Source organism: Myxine glutinosa, chromosome 6 (genome assembly GCF_964187855.1).
Source record: "Myxine glutinosa chromosome 6, kmMyxGlut1.1, whole genome shotgun sequence".
NCBI classification, from domain to species: domain Eukaryota; kingdom Metazoa; phylum Chordata; class Myxini; order Myxiniformes; family Myxinidae; genus Myxine; species Myxine glutinosa.
Genome location: NC_136266.1, coordinates 122,517,792 through 122,530,268, shown reverse-complemented (window position 1 = coordinate 122,530,268; position 12,477 = coordinate 122,517,792). Strand labels below are relative to the sequence as shown.

Below are 12,477 nucleotides of genomic sequence, written 5' to 3'. Positions count from 1 at the left end.
AAATAAACAAGTTTGATTTAAATCCCTTCAGCTGTTTTCAAGTATCACATTTTCACCATCCATGACAGGTTTCACATCGATCGGTGAAGCAATTGCAGAGAAGGGATTTTTTAAAATATCGGCCTTCAAGCTAATATGGCTGCCACACCACGTGTTTGACCTTAAACTAGAGTAAATAAATGTACACTCTGCATATGTATGGGGAGGGGATCACGTTTGTGAAGTTTCGTGTTGATCGGATAAGGTTAGTTCTTTTTAATCAAAGATGGCTGCCACACCATGTGACCAATGATGTTTTCTTGATAATCATTTAATCGCCATGCCTAGTCAATGACACACGTAAAGTTTCGAGTCAACAGAGGGTGCCGATACTGCGTGAAATTGAAGCAGACGTATATTGAGTGTGGTCATTCAAGGTCAAATATTAATTCATAATTTTGCTTAGAAGCATTGTACTTATTTATTCATAATTTTTTTTTAAAGAAAGATTGACCTTCCATTAATAATGACATCTTCAAAAATTGCTCGCCATGCATATTTGAGTAAAAACGAATTTAGTTGATGCAGTTCAAAGAATACAAAACTAGTATGGGACTTAATACATGATTCAAAAATGGCACTTAATAGATGATTCATAAAAAAGTTTAAACTTTGTAATATCCACAGAGTGTGTTTAAAGACTGGAAATTATGTCAACTCTGTGGGATGCTGGACACCTATATACTCACAGTGGATACAAATATATAATCGCTCGTTTCGTTGCGTCGACGAAACTTCATTCATTTTCATTCATTCAGTATGGAATACTTCATTCACCTTGTGTGCACCATCCTGGGCATGTTGGAAATCTTTATCTGGTATTGAGTATTTTGGTTCTTCATATTTTTCAGGTTATGCTGTAACAGTCGGAGAATTCACTGGAGATTCCATTCAAGGCAAGATTTCTTTGTACCAAAATTAGTTAAAACATCTGGGAAAAAATTCAAACTGTTTACGTCCAAAAATGTTTTGAATTGAATTAGCAAATATGCTGTTGATTTACGTTTTATGCTATTTGGAAGTTGGTTCAAATTTGACATGTACTTTTGTTTACAACTATGACTTGTCATGTTTGGTAGATTCAAATTCAACCACCGACAGTTTCATTGTTAATAGAAATGGCCTAAAGTCACGTGAAAAAGTAAGTACACCCCATGTAAAGTTTTGACTTTTTCAACATATTTCAACATACAGCTATTTGATCTTCATTTCAACAATATTGAAAGATAAAGGTGATATAATATAACAAATATCATGAAACATTTACATTTTGTAGTCCATTGTATAATTTAAATAAACATAAATGCAAATTTCGCATGTGGAGAAAGTAAGTACACCCCTACATTTATCACTACTTCAAATACCTAAAATTAGAATCACGTGCACCAGCTCAGGCGCAAATGATTAGAACATCGTTAGAGAGGATCTTGGAGGAACCTGTCTTATTTAAACCTCAGACATTTCGTTTGGTTTGCTCTTTGTTGTTGAAGTGTGCGGCGTCACCATGCCTAGATCAAGAGAGCTCTCTGAGGCCTTCACAAAGAAGGTTATAGATGCCTACGAGTCTGGGAAGGGATTTAAAAAGATCTCCAAACAATTTGAAATCAATCATTCGACTGTCCGGAAGATAATCTACAAGTGGAGAAGATTCCAAACAACTGCCAACTTGTTCAGGCCAGGCCGCCCCAGCAAGTTCAACCCGAGAGCAGACCGCAAGATGCTGAAAGAAGTCTCGAAGAACCCCAGAATGTCATCACGGGACCTACAGGTAGCTCTTGCCACTGTTGATGTCAAAGTGCACGAGTCTACCATTAGAAAGAGGCTGCACAAATTTGATCTACATGGGAGGTGTGCCAGGAGGAACCTTTGCTGTCCAGAAAGAACATCAGGGCAAGACTAAAGTTTGCCAATGAACACCAGGCAAAGACCAGCAGTTCTGGAACAATGTGCCCTGGACAGATGAGTCAAAGGTAGAGCTATTTGGCCACAGTACCAGAAGACATGTTTGGCGAAAACCAAAGACAGCATTTTACCACAATAACCTGATACCAACTGGAAAGCATGGTGGTGGAAATATTATGGTTTGGGGCAGCTTTGCTGCATCACGGCCTGGGCAGCTCACCATCATTGAATCCACAATGAATTCTTCATTGTACCAGAGGGTGCTTGAGGATAATGTGAGGCCATCTGTTGGAAAGTTGAAGCTCAACCTAAGGTGGACCTTGCAACATGACAATGACCCTAAACATACCAGTAAATCCACCAAGGAATGGCTGAAAAGAAAGAAATGGAGTGTTCTGGAATGGCCAAGTCAAAGCCCGGATCTAAATCCCATCGAGATGTTGTGGGGGGATTTGAAACGAGCTGTGCATGCAAGAAACCCCTCAAACATTGCACAGCTGAAATAATTCTGCATGGAGGAGTGGGCAGAAATTTCTCCCAGTCGATGTCAGAGACTGGTAGACAGTTATAAGAAACGCCTACTTGAGGTTGTTTCTGCCAAAGGGGGCAATACCACCTATTAGAGCCAAGGGTGTACTTACTTTTTCCACATGCAAAATTTGCATTTATGTTTATTTAAATTATACAATGGACTACAAAATGTAAATGTTTCATGATATTTGTTATATTATATCACCTTTATCTATCAATATTGTTGAAATGAAGATCAAATAGCTGTATGTTGAAATATGTTGAAAAAGTCAAAACTTTACATCGAGTGTACTTACTTTTTCACGTGACTGTATATTGAAGCGTGTTGTGCATTCCATACGTTTTCACGTCCACCTTGAAAATAAATTTGTTCAATGAAATATGAATGTCTTTGACAGGCAATCATCACCATTCTGCGCTGTCAAAAATCTATAAACATGATGAAGCTTGATGGTTTTTTTTACCAGAAATTTTATCATTATTCGCTGTTCTTCACTCTTTTGATCCATTTGTCGCCATCTTTATATTCAGTAGGTGCACTGAAGTGGGATACGTGTGATTTGTGAACACAGTAAACTATTTATAAACACTGTAAACACCAATTCCCTCATCATTGATAATCTACTTCCATTATTCACACCCGATATACAGCAGACTGACCCAACGTCTGCTTGTTCATTCACAAATCTTGAAAATCTCAGAACAATTTATCAGCTGTAGATTGATTGCTTGAGATTTGTTTGTCCAATAGAAACCGATTGGGGGAACAAAAATCTTCAACATTTGTATGGAATCATAACACAACATCTTGTACATTAGCATTATTTGTCTTTTGTCTCCTAGAATATATTGCTGGAACACCAAAAGGATCTACGCTCTTGGGGCATGTGAGTTTATATTATATAATTTTATTTCTGCTTTGGGTTAAGATCCCAAATAAGTAATTTGGCTCCATGAAAGGAATTTTATCATCTTATTCTTTTTTACTTGTGTTTGGAATCCACTTTCTGTTTTGTGAGATCTTCTTATGAGTATAGGTATAAATACTCTGTTTGATGACATCATTAGTAAAGATGTCTATGACAGGGTCTCATCAAAAAGAGGATGTACTGCTGGTGTTCATTCATGCTTACAACCTCCTTCATTCCTTCCCAAAAAACAAAAATAAAAAACACAAAAAGTATAAAATTGAAAATAACTTCTCTGATGATGTGCCTGTAATTCCCCTCTCAGCCTATCCCCTCACCCTTCCAGTGAAATGAAGTTAATAAACTGATAAATTGAATTAATGTAGTGATATGGCACAGACATGATGTGCCAAGTGGCCTCTTCTGATGTCACAAGGTCCCTTGTATACCCTTGTATGTGTACAATCACATGCGCACAGTGGTTAACTGACACTTGTATTCATTTTAACTCAAAGATAATTGCATGACCTGCCACGTTTGTTCCGGCTTGTCGATTTGGCCAATGGAGCAAATGATAATTTTTGCATTTAGATCTATAGTACAAGAGTTAATAATATACAATATTTATATATGCTTCAAAAATTAAAAAAACATTGAATCAAATCCAACCAAATTTTGCATGTTGCCTTAGGGTCCCTACCCAGCATGGTGTTGGCTTAGCAGTTAGGGTGCCGGCTTGGGGTCCGAGTATCCTGGGTTTGAATCCCAGTCGATCGCTGAATTAACGGCAGGGGGGTTGACTCAGCCTGTCATCCCTCTGCGGTCGGCCAATTGAGTACCAGTTCACTGGTAATTCCCTGTGTGTCGCAAGAGGCGACTAACAGGGTTGGCGGCAGGAAGGGCATCCGGCCATAAAACATTGCTTCAAAAAGGGGACCAAGGTGCCCCAAAAAGGCCAACCCCTGCTCTGCGGGGATAAATGGCCTCTAAAGGTGGTTCTAAGGGTCCTACCCCATGTATGGTTTCTGTCTGGGTAGCATATCTGTGGGAGGGGGTTCAGGGTGGGGGAAGATGCCAATTCTCTCTATATAAATGCGTAACATATAGCGTCCCCGGTGGTAACATGTATTACAAAGCATCTTATGTCAAGAAAGTTTAAACAATCTGATGATATGCATTATGGTCATGTTGAAATTCGAGTGAGAATCATTCTAAATTTTCAAAACGTTAAATTTCACTCATTTTGAACGGAGGTTCAAACCAAAGCATCCAACACTGAGCTTCACAGCGAAGCGGAAGTGATTTTGCTAGCGCCATATATAAGCAGCAATGGTGGCTGACAATGGTGGTGTTAGCTGACTTCCAAGCAATAATGGAATATGACCTCGGGCAAATCATAGAGTGAATAGAGCAGAATGTTTGTGAAGTACAACATGCTGTCTTTTCATTAAGCCATCAGCAAAGTGACGGGTAAAAATGGCTAGTTTTAAATAAATCGACGTTATTTGTTTTAGTTTATGTCCAAGTTGATTTTGAACGGATGCCATTAACATTCGAGCTTCTCTTGATGATATGTTATGAGATGAGCACAAAACATGTAACTATATATATATACGTACAGAATATATAAATTGTGTTGTCCATTGGGATTTTCCAGGTGGTCATTCTGAACTCGACAGACATGAATGTTCTACTCAAAGTTACCGGAGATCAGGTAATTATTAATTATAGCAAGTACAGCAAACAGATTGCTCATAAACTTTTGAAAACATGCGGTTCATTGTGAAGTATTTTTTCTCACAGCCAGCCTTGTTTCATTCTACATTCAGTAGTTGCAAAAGGAATTATTTACATCATTAGGATTTTATTCCTAAACACCCGTAATGTTTCCTACAGTTGACCCGATACTTGAGGATTATATACCTTTCACGCATTAGCCAACAGAGTGATGGGGCAATGCAAATACATCGCTCAGTAATTAATGTGAGATCACAACATGATGGACAAGAGTCCATAGATTTTGCCATCCCAAGTTTAAGGGTCGTGGATTATTTATATTTTATGATCGTCAAAGAACTTCAAAAATGTGAATAATAAAGCATAAAGAGGTTTTTGTACTGGCATATTGATTATAGGATAAGGAAATCGACAGTGTTTTCATTTAGCACTGTAAGGACGAAAATAAAGGGCGATATAAATTACATATGAATTACAGGACAGATAAGATGGTTGAGCGTGATGCACGTGAGAAGCGCTGATTTGACTATCTCGTACCTGGTAATCTCTTGAAGAACATGGCACTGAAGATAATATAGGCCTACAATTCAATGGTCAGGTTGTCGGCGACTAAACTGGCACCCCTCACTGGCTTTGCTAGTGGGGAGGGTGACTGTGACACCCTGTAAGGACCAAAAACAACACCTGGCAAAGGGTGGATGAGTTCCCGTCGGGAGCCAATGGCCATCCAGTAAGGAGATGGTGTTTCCTAAAAAAACACCCATCCGGTTTGGACTGGTTCAAGTCATACCATAGACTTTAAAAATGGTACGTGCTGCTTCCTTGCTTGAAAAAGATAGAGCACAGACAATCCCCTTCAGTTGGCATCCTTGGGGAGGAGGCAATTCCTCTTGAGGAAATCTATATATCTATATCTATATCTATCTATATATCTATATCTATATCTATATCTATCTATATATCTATATCTATATCTATCTATATATCTATATCTATATCTATCTATAATTCCTCTCGAGGAAATGCCCCACTGAGTGCGGTGAGAATAGTGAGCCATTGTTATGACGTCGCTGGTACCCAGAGTATCCCAGGATTTGATGGTAGTGACGGCACTTCCCCCAAGCTGTGCCTTTGTTAAGTGTTTGTCTTGTCAGTATGTCCTTGTGTGTGTGTGTGTGTGTGTGTGTTTGTGTGTGTGTGTGTGTGTGTGTGTGTGTGTGTGTGTGTGTGTGTGTGTGTGTGTGTCAGCTCTATTACAAGCCTCAGCCCATGTATGAAAAAAAAAATCTATATATCTATATCTATATCTATATCTATCTATATATCTATATCTATATTTATCTATATATCTATATCTATATCGATCTATATATCTATATCTATATCTATCTATATATTGTAACGAATGTGGAAACGTTACAATGTGAACGTTACAAAAGTACGGTAACACCCTGTTAATGTAAATAATGGTCGCAGTCGGCGTCCTAGTTAATTCCATGAAACTTACACGCAGGTCACGATATATCTTTTCAATAGTGTATTTCCTTATTCCATGTAGGCTAAGTATGTGTTTCCCACTAAATTGACTTTGCATTGTATCAAACAAAATAAGCGTAGGCCCTTCCAATTTCCCCAAAACCTCCCTTCCAATTGCCTTCCGCATTTTGGCCGGTTTTCTTCAAACCACCATTGGCCACGAGGTAGGGTTGGGGAAGAAAGGCGTGTCTCCACCTCGTCATAAGAGGGAAGGAGTGAACCAGCCCTAAACAGCCAATCAACACCGCGGTGAGCGACCCGGTAGGCGTGCCCTCGGAGCCGGCGGCTTGATTTCGCCCGAGGTGATAAAAGCGACTGTAAGGGACTGCTTTACCAGATGAGCTGCGAGATGACTTGGAGAGGCCTTGGGAGATGAGCAAAGAGACTGCACCAAGAGGCGGTGAGATGCGAAACGCTCCAAGCCAAAGAGGAGAGGTACTCGGCAAGGAAACCAGCTTTGGAGAGACGCGCTGAAAGGAGGGAGACGGCTCCACCCCAAGCAAAAGGAGCAGGTGTGCCGAACCAGCGCGTGACGTCTACCTCAGCGGATACACGACGGAGGGTTTCCCGCCAAAACCGCGAGGAATTGCGAACTGCGGCCTCCCGACCTTGCCTCCCTCTCAAGCAATCCATCTCAAGCCTTACCTGCCTGCATATATCCCCTGTGTAAGTGTGAACGTCCTGTCCTACTCATTGTCTTGGGGTTAAGTAAGAATGAATAGTGTAAGTTAACCATTCGCTGTGTTACTGCTTCTTCCATCCATTGCTTGTGTGTGTATAATAAAATCTGTTCTTCCTCCGTATTCTTCTTCTTCTTCTTTTCCTTCTCTTTCGGTCGCTTTAGAGATTTCCCGATTGAATATCTGTGGGGCGATCTGGTCAACGTCGGGTGGAATCGGGTTTTAATCGGGGAATAACTGTTCGGACGCGGTTAAATACACCACCGCTCGGTCAATATAACATCTAAAAGCCGCGTCTGTAACAATTGGTGTCGAGGAGTTGGATTCGGACCTGGGACTAAATTTGTTAGGCCCAAATTTTGGAACACCAATTGTACCATTAGGGTAACAATTGGTGTTGGGAAGTGGAATTCGATCCGGAGCGCGTTTCACGCGCTCGAAATTATAACGGCGAAATTTGATTTTGTTTTACGAAAATATAAAACCCGAATTTTGAGATCGCGCCATGGACAATCAAGGCGATCGGATGTCGGTGGGGGAAATAGACGGGTTAAGGGTAACCCAGGACTTAGGGAAAGAAAGGGAGGAGGGGAGCAATGAGGAGGCGGTTGAGGGAGTATCAGACGCACAAAATGGCGCCTCGCACATAGCTACGGCGGCCGCACCCGCTGCACAAGTGGGAGGGATGGCCCAAATGCAGGCCCTCATGGAGCAATTTATGGCGCAAATGCAGGCGTCCCTCAAACTGCAGAGTGAGCAATTGGGGGTAATGGGGAACCGGATGGATGCTCAGGGTGAGCGATTGGAGGGCCAAATGGGGGTAATGGGGAACCGGATGGATGCTCAGGGTGAGCGATTAGAGGGCCAAATGGGGGTAATGAGGGACGGAGCGAGGGCTGATAGTGAGCGATTGGGGGGCGAAATGGGGGGCAAAATGGGAGAAATGGGGGAACGGCTAGAAGCTAAATTTGAGGGGTTAGACAATGGGTTAGAGGGGGTGAAAAATGGGTTAATGGGGTTAGAAAATAGGATGGAGGACAAATTGCGGGAAAGAGGGGAACAATCTGCCAGGGAAATCAAACAAATGGGAGAGCAGATAGAGGAGGTGAAAATCGGGGTAGAAACCAAACTGGATGCTCAGAGGGATGAATTGGGACAGATGAGGGTGGCATCTACAAAAGAGATGGAGGAAATACGACGAGGGGTAAGTGAGGAGGTTTCGGGGCTGCGCGAGGAGGTAAAGCGAGGTGAGAAGCGTATGGAGAAAGAGGTGAGAAATAATACGGCTAAGTTACAAGGGGGAATAGAAGATCTGACGGAGGAGGTGGAACAGCTGACAGAGGGACAAACGAAGTTAGTGGAGCAGGTTCAAAGGAACACTGCAGTACTCGGAGGGTTAAAGGCGACACAAAAAGAAATTAAAAATGACTTGATAGCGACACAGAGGCAATGTCAGATGGTACGTGAGGAACTGACAATGAGGGTGGACGAGGTGACAGAGATAATGGAGACAAAGGACCGGCAGGTGAGGACGCACATCGAAACGGTTAAGGTAGCCTTAGAGGACGAACTTGAGGAGACGCACCGAGAACTAAAAGAGGTTAAACAAAAATTAGAGGAAGTGGAAGAAGAGGTGAGTGAAATTAAGAAGAGACGGACAGAAACTAAGAGAGAAATAAAGGAGGAGATAGCGGAATATGTGCAAGGTCGGTGCTCAACTCATAATGTGATGCTCACTAACCAAATAAAGAGTTTGCAGGTGGCAGAGGAGGTGCGACGACGAAGTACGGAGGTGAGTGGCAATGTATATGATGTGAGGAAAGCTTCAGTCGGCTTGGGGATTGGTTTGGATCCGGGTGTTCGTGAAAGGCCGTTGGTGAAGTGTGTGACAGGTCAGGTGTGCGAAAAAAGAGGTGTGCGAGAATGTCCGACCATGGGGTGTGTGAGGAAAAAGTGCACGCCGAGGAGTGAGTGTGCCGTCAGGAGTGAGCCGGTCGTAGCGCGTGTGCGAGGGAGCACAGGGAAGCGCGGTGTGGTGAGTGTTACGGAGGAAGTAACGAAAAAGTGTGCGCGAGAGGATGCGCAAGAAAGGTGTGTAACGGACGGGTGCATGAGGAGTGAGTGTGCTGTCAAGAGTGAGTTGGTCGAAGCGCGTGTGCGAGGGGGTACATGGAAGCGCGGTGTGGTGAGTGTTACAGAGGAAGTAACGAGAGAGTGTACACCTGTGGTGAGTGTTACAGAGGATGTAACGAGAAAGTGTACGTCTGTGGTGAGTGTTACAGAGGGTGTAACGGGAGAGTGTGCGCGAGAAAGGTGTGTAACGGACAGGTGCATGAGGAAAGAGTGCGTTGTCAAGAGTAGTGGTGAGAGTAGTGAGAGTGAAACGGAGCGTGAGTTGGTTGTGACAGGTGAGCGAGGATGTACACCTGGAATGGAAGGATGCACACCTGGAATGGTAGAGCGTGTGTGGGAAGGCACATTTGAGTTGGTAGTGAGGCACGTGGTTGGGTGTGCGAATGAGAGCACACCTGTGATTGTCACAGAGGAAGTGACCGAGGAGGGGGCGCGAAGAGGTGTGTTGGTGAGGTGTGCGACCAACGAATGTGTGCCAAAGTGTTCGGTGGTCAGGTGTGTGACCAAGTCGGCGAGCGGAATGAGTGTACCGAGGTGTGTAAGGAAAGGTACGAGGAGAATGGGAACGGCTGCATGTATGAGCAAGAAAGGGGTAGCATATGCATGTAAGCGTCCAGGTGAAGCGTCGACGGTAACCGGTTTAGCGGTTAGGGCGACTTATAGCCGAATCGGGCCCTCGGTGCATGCCGGGCTTCGCGTGCCGCGAGAACCAGCGGGGATCCGATCCACGGCGGGTTCGAAAGGACCGCCGTGCGCGATCCACGCTGGGCCTCGCGTGGAACGGCCGCGGCCGGGCTCCACTAGGCGGAGCGGGCAGCTGGATAGGAAGGGTCGTTATGGCGACCACGTTTTGTTGAGACGTGCCGGCAGGTCGAGATCGGGACATTGGATGGCTCCACGCCGAGGTGGTGCGTGGGATCTCGGCCCGGGTAAGCCCCCGCCCCTGCCCCGAATGCGGGACGCATCCAGCCGCCGGCACAAAAGAATCCGCGTTCATTGCTCGGCTGTACGAAGCCGGGCTGTAGACGTGAATTGGCGCACCGAGAGGATGTAATAAGTAGACGGGTGATGGTGATAGTGATAGTGAATTGATACGAAATTTGTAATAGTGGGTAGAATTGGCAGTAAATGGAAAATTTTTGAATTGGTTGGAATCTGAACGAACAAAATTGATAGTGAGAGACCCCCGATGTGGTGGGATGGCAAATCCACCATCCCTCACAGGTGGGGGCAAATGCGCAATAGCTTATGGGGTGTATGGCAGTGAAAACTAGCCCGGGTGGGTTAAGTTATATTGTAGGGATCTAGCGAAGATGACATTAGGTAACGTTAAGTTTAGTTAGTGACTGATACCTGTAGTGGGGACGCAGGTAGATTAGTGTGGATTATAATGACGTGGGAGCGCAATAGTTTAAAGGGACGACTGGGAAGCGCAAGTTTCAGAGGGGAGTAGTTAGCTGAGATGATGCCGTGTGTGTGAGGATTGAACAGGTGAGAATGGAACAGGTGTGATTGCACAGGTGTGCAACTGAACAGATGTGTGGAGCAGTGTATGAGGGAGTAGTGGTGATTGCGTGTTGTGTTGACCAAATGGTCCAGGAAGAAAGGAGGGTGCAGGTGGCACCAGGTATGATTGCACAGGTGTGCAACGACAGGTGAATGAAGAACAGGTGTATGTGGCTGTGTGGAATAAATGGTAGTGTGGAATATATGGAGTATTGGAATGGATGGTCGTGGAGTGAGAATGGTGGAAATTGTGGAGTGGAGTGGATGGTGCGAAGGTGTGAATGGGGGAAGAGTGGACCCCCATCACGGATACCCGGGGCGGGTAGTGTAAGTGTTAGGTAGAGGGTACAGGTAAATTGTGGTTGGATATTGGCAGCTGTGGTGCGGGTGGCAGAATGGTATGTGGATGGGTGCATTAGTGTTGTGGAAATGGCTGGGCGTGTAGCCTGTTAGTGTGTGTAGTTGGTTGGGCGCTCCACCACTGTAAGGATGTCGGCCAGGTGAGGCCGCAGGTGGGCTCTGGGAGCCGGTAGTAGTTGTTGTGGATGGGGCCCGAGGATCCGGAGGACGGACCCGGGTAGCCCAGTGCCAGAGGGCACCATGGGGTGACAGAGCCAGGAGAGGGGCTGTCCCCAGTTAGTTAGGTTAGGGTGAGGAGCTAGGTAAGCTTGGGTGGCAACTACAGTGGTGGAGGTGTGCAGGTGGGTAGACCTGTTGGGAGAGCTAGACGTCGCAGCCCAGAAATTGTGCGGGAGCACCGGGAGATGAATCGGGGGAGTGAGACCCCAAATTGAGAGGCACCACAGTTTGGTCAATGGGAATTGGTTATTAGAACCCATAGTGTAAGTTGGCCAATGGATTGGCAGGGAAAGACCCCGGGTAGTGTAAAGTGTGTTAAAGTCATTTAGAAAATAGTTAGGATGAAGGATCTCCTCGCACCATCTGCATCCACTCACCTGAGGTGACAGGTACTCCACACCATGCCATGTTTTGATTATTTTTTATGATGCAAATGTTTGGATTGTGAGACGCATCATGACGTGGGTGTGACATTGTGCGTAATTCCATCTCTCCCTCCTTATGAGGATTGATGATGAATTGGTAATGGCAAATTTTGAAGTAGAGGGATTGTGGTGACGAATTTGGTATAGGGGAAATATGGGGAAGACGTGACAGTAGTGACGAATTGGTAATGTGTAGATTTTTGTACATATGGGGTAAGGGTAGGGTAGGTGACAGGGGGGTGACGTACGGTAGGGACGAGCTTTCTCACTTCGCCCTCCGTACGCATTTCACCTTGCATTGCCTTATTGACGTGTACCCTTGTGACCTTACCCCTCGCTCAATTGTCTTTCTTTTGTCTCCCACATGACCTGTGCGCCATTGGGTGCCGATGGGAGCGTGCGTGAGGTGGCCATTGTGTGCCCGAGATTCCCAGAACCAGCATGCATTGCGTTGATGTACCACTGTATGGACCGCTGTTCTGCGGCCAAGTACCACTTGAT

General features: G+C 44.7%; 1 protein-coding gene across 1 annotated transcript in view; it reads left to right on the top strand.

Moving 5' to 3' along the window:
* Positions 1-12,477, top strand: part of LOC137430246 (integrin alpha-8) — a 155,180-nt gene that overhangs the window by 46,383 nt on the left and 96,320 nt on the right. The window contains exons 8-10 of the mRNA XM_068120960.2: positions 891-935; positions 3,316-3,359; positions 5,038-5,094. Of these exons, the coding sequence (XP_067977061.2) occupies positions 891-935; positions 3,316-3,359; positions 5,038-5,094 (146 nt within the window). The remainder of the gene's footprint in view (positions 1-890; positions 936-3,315; positions 3,360-5,037; positions 5,095-12,477) is intronic.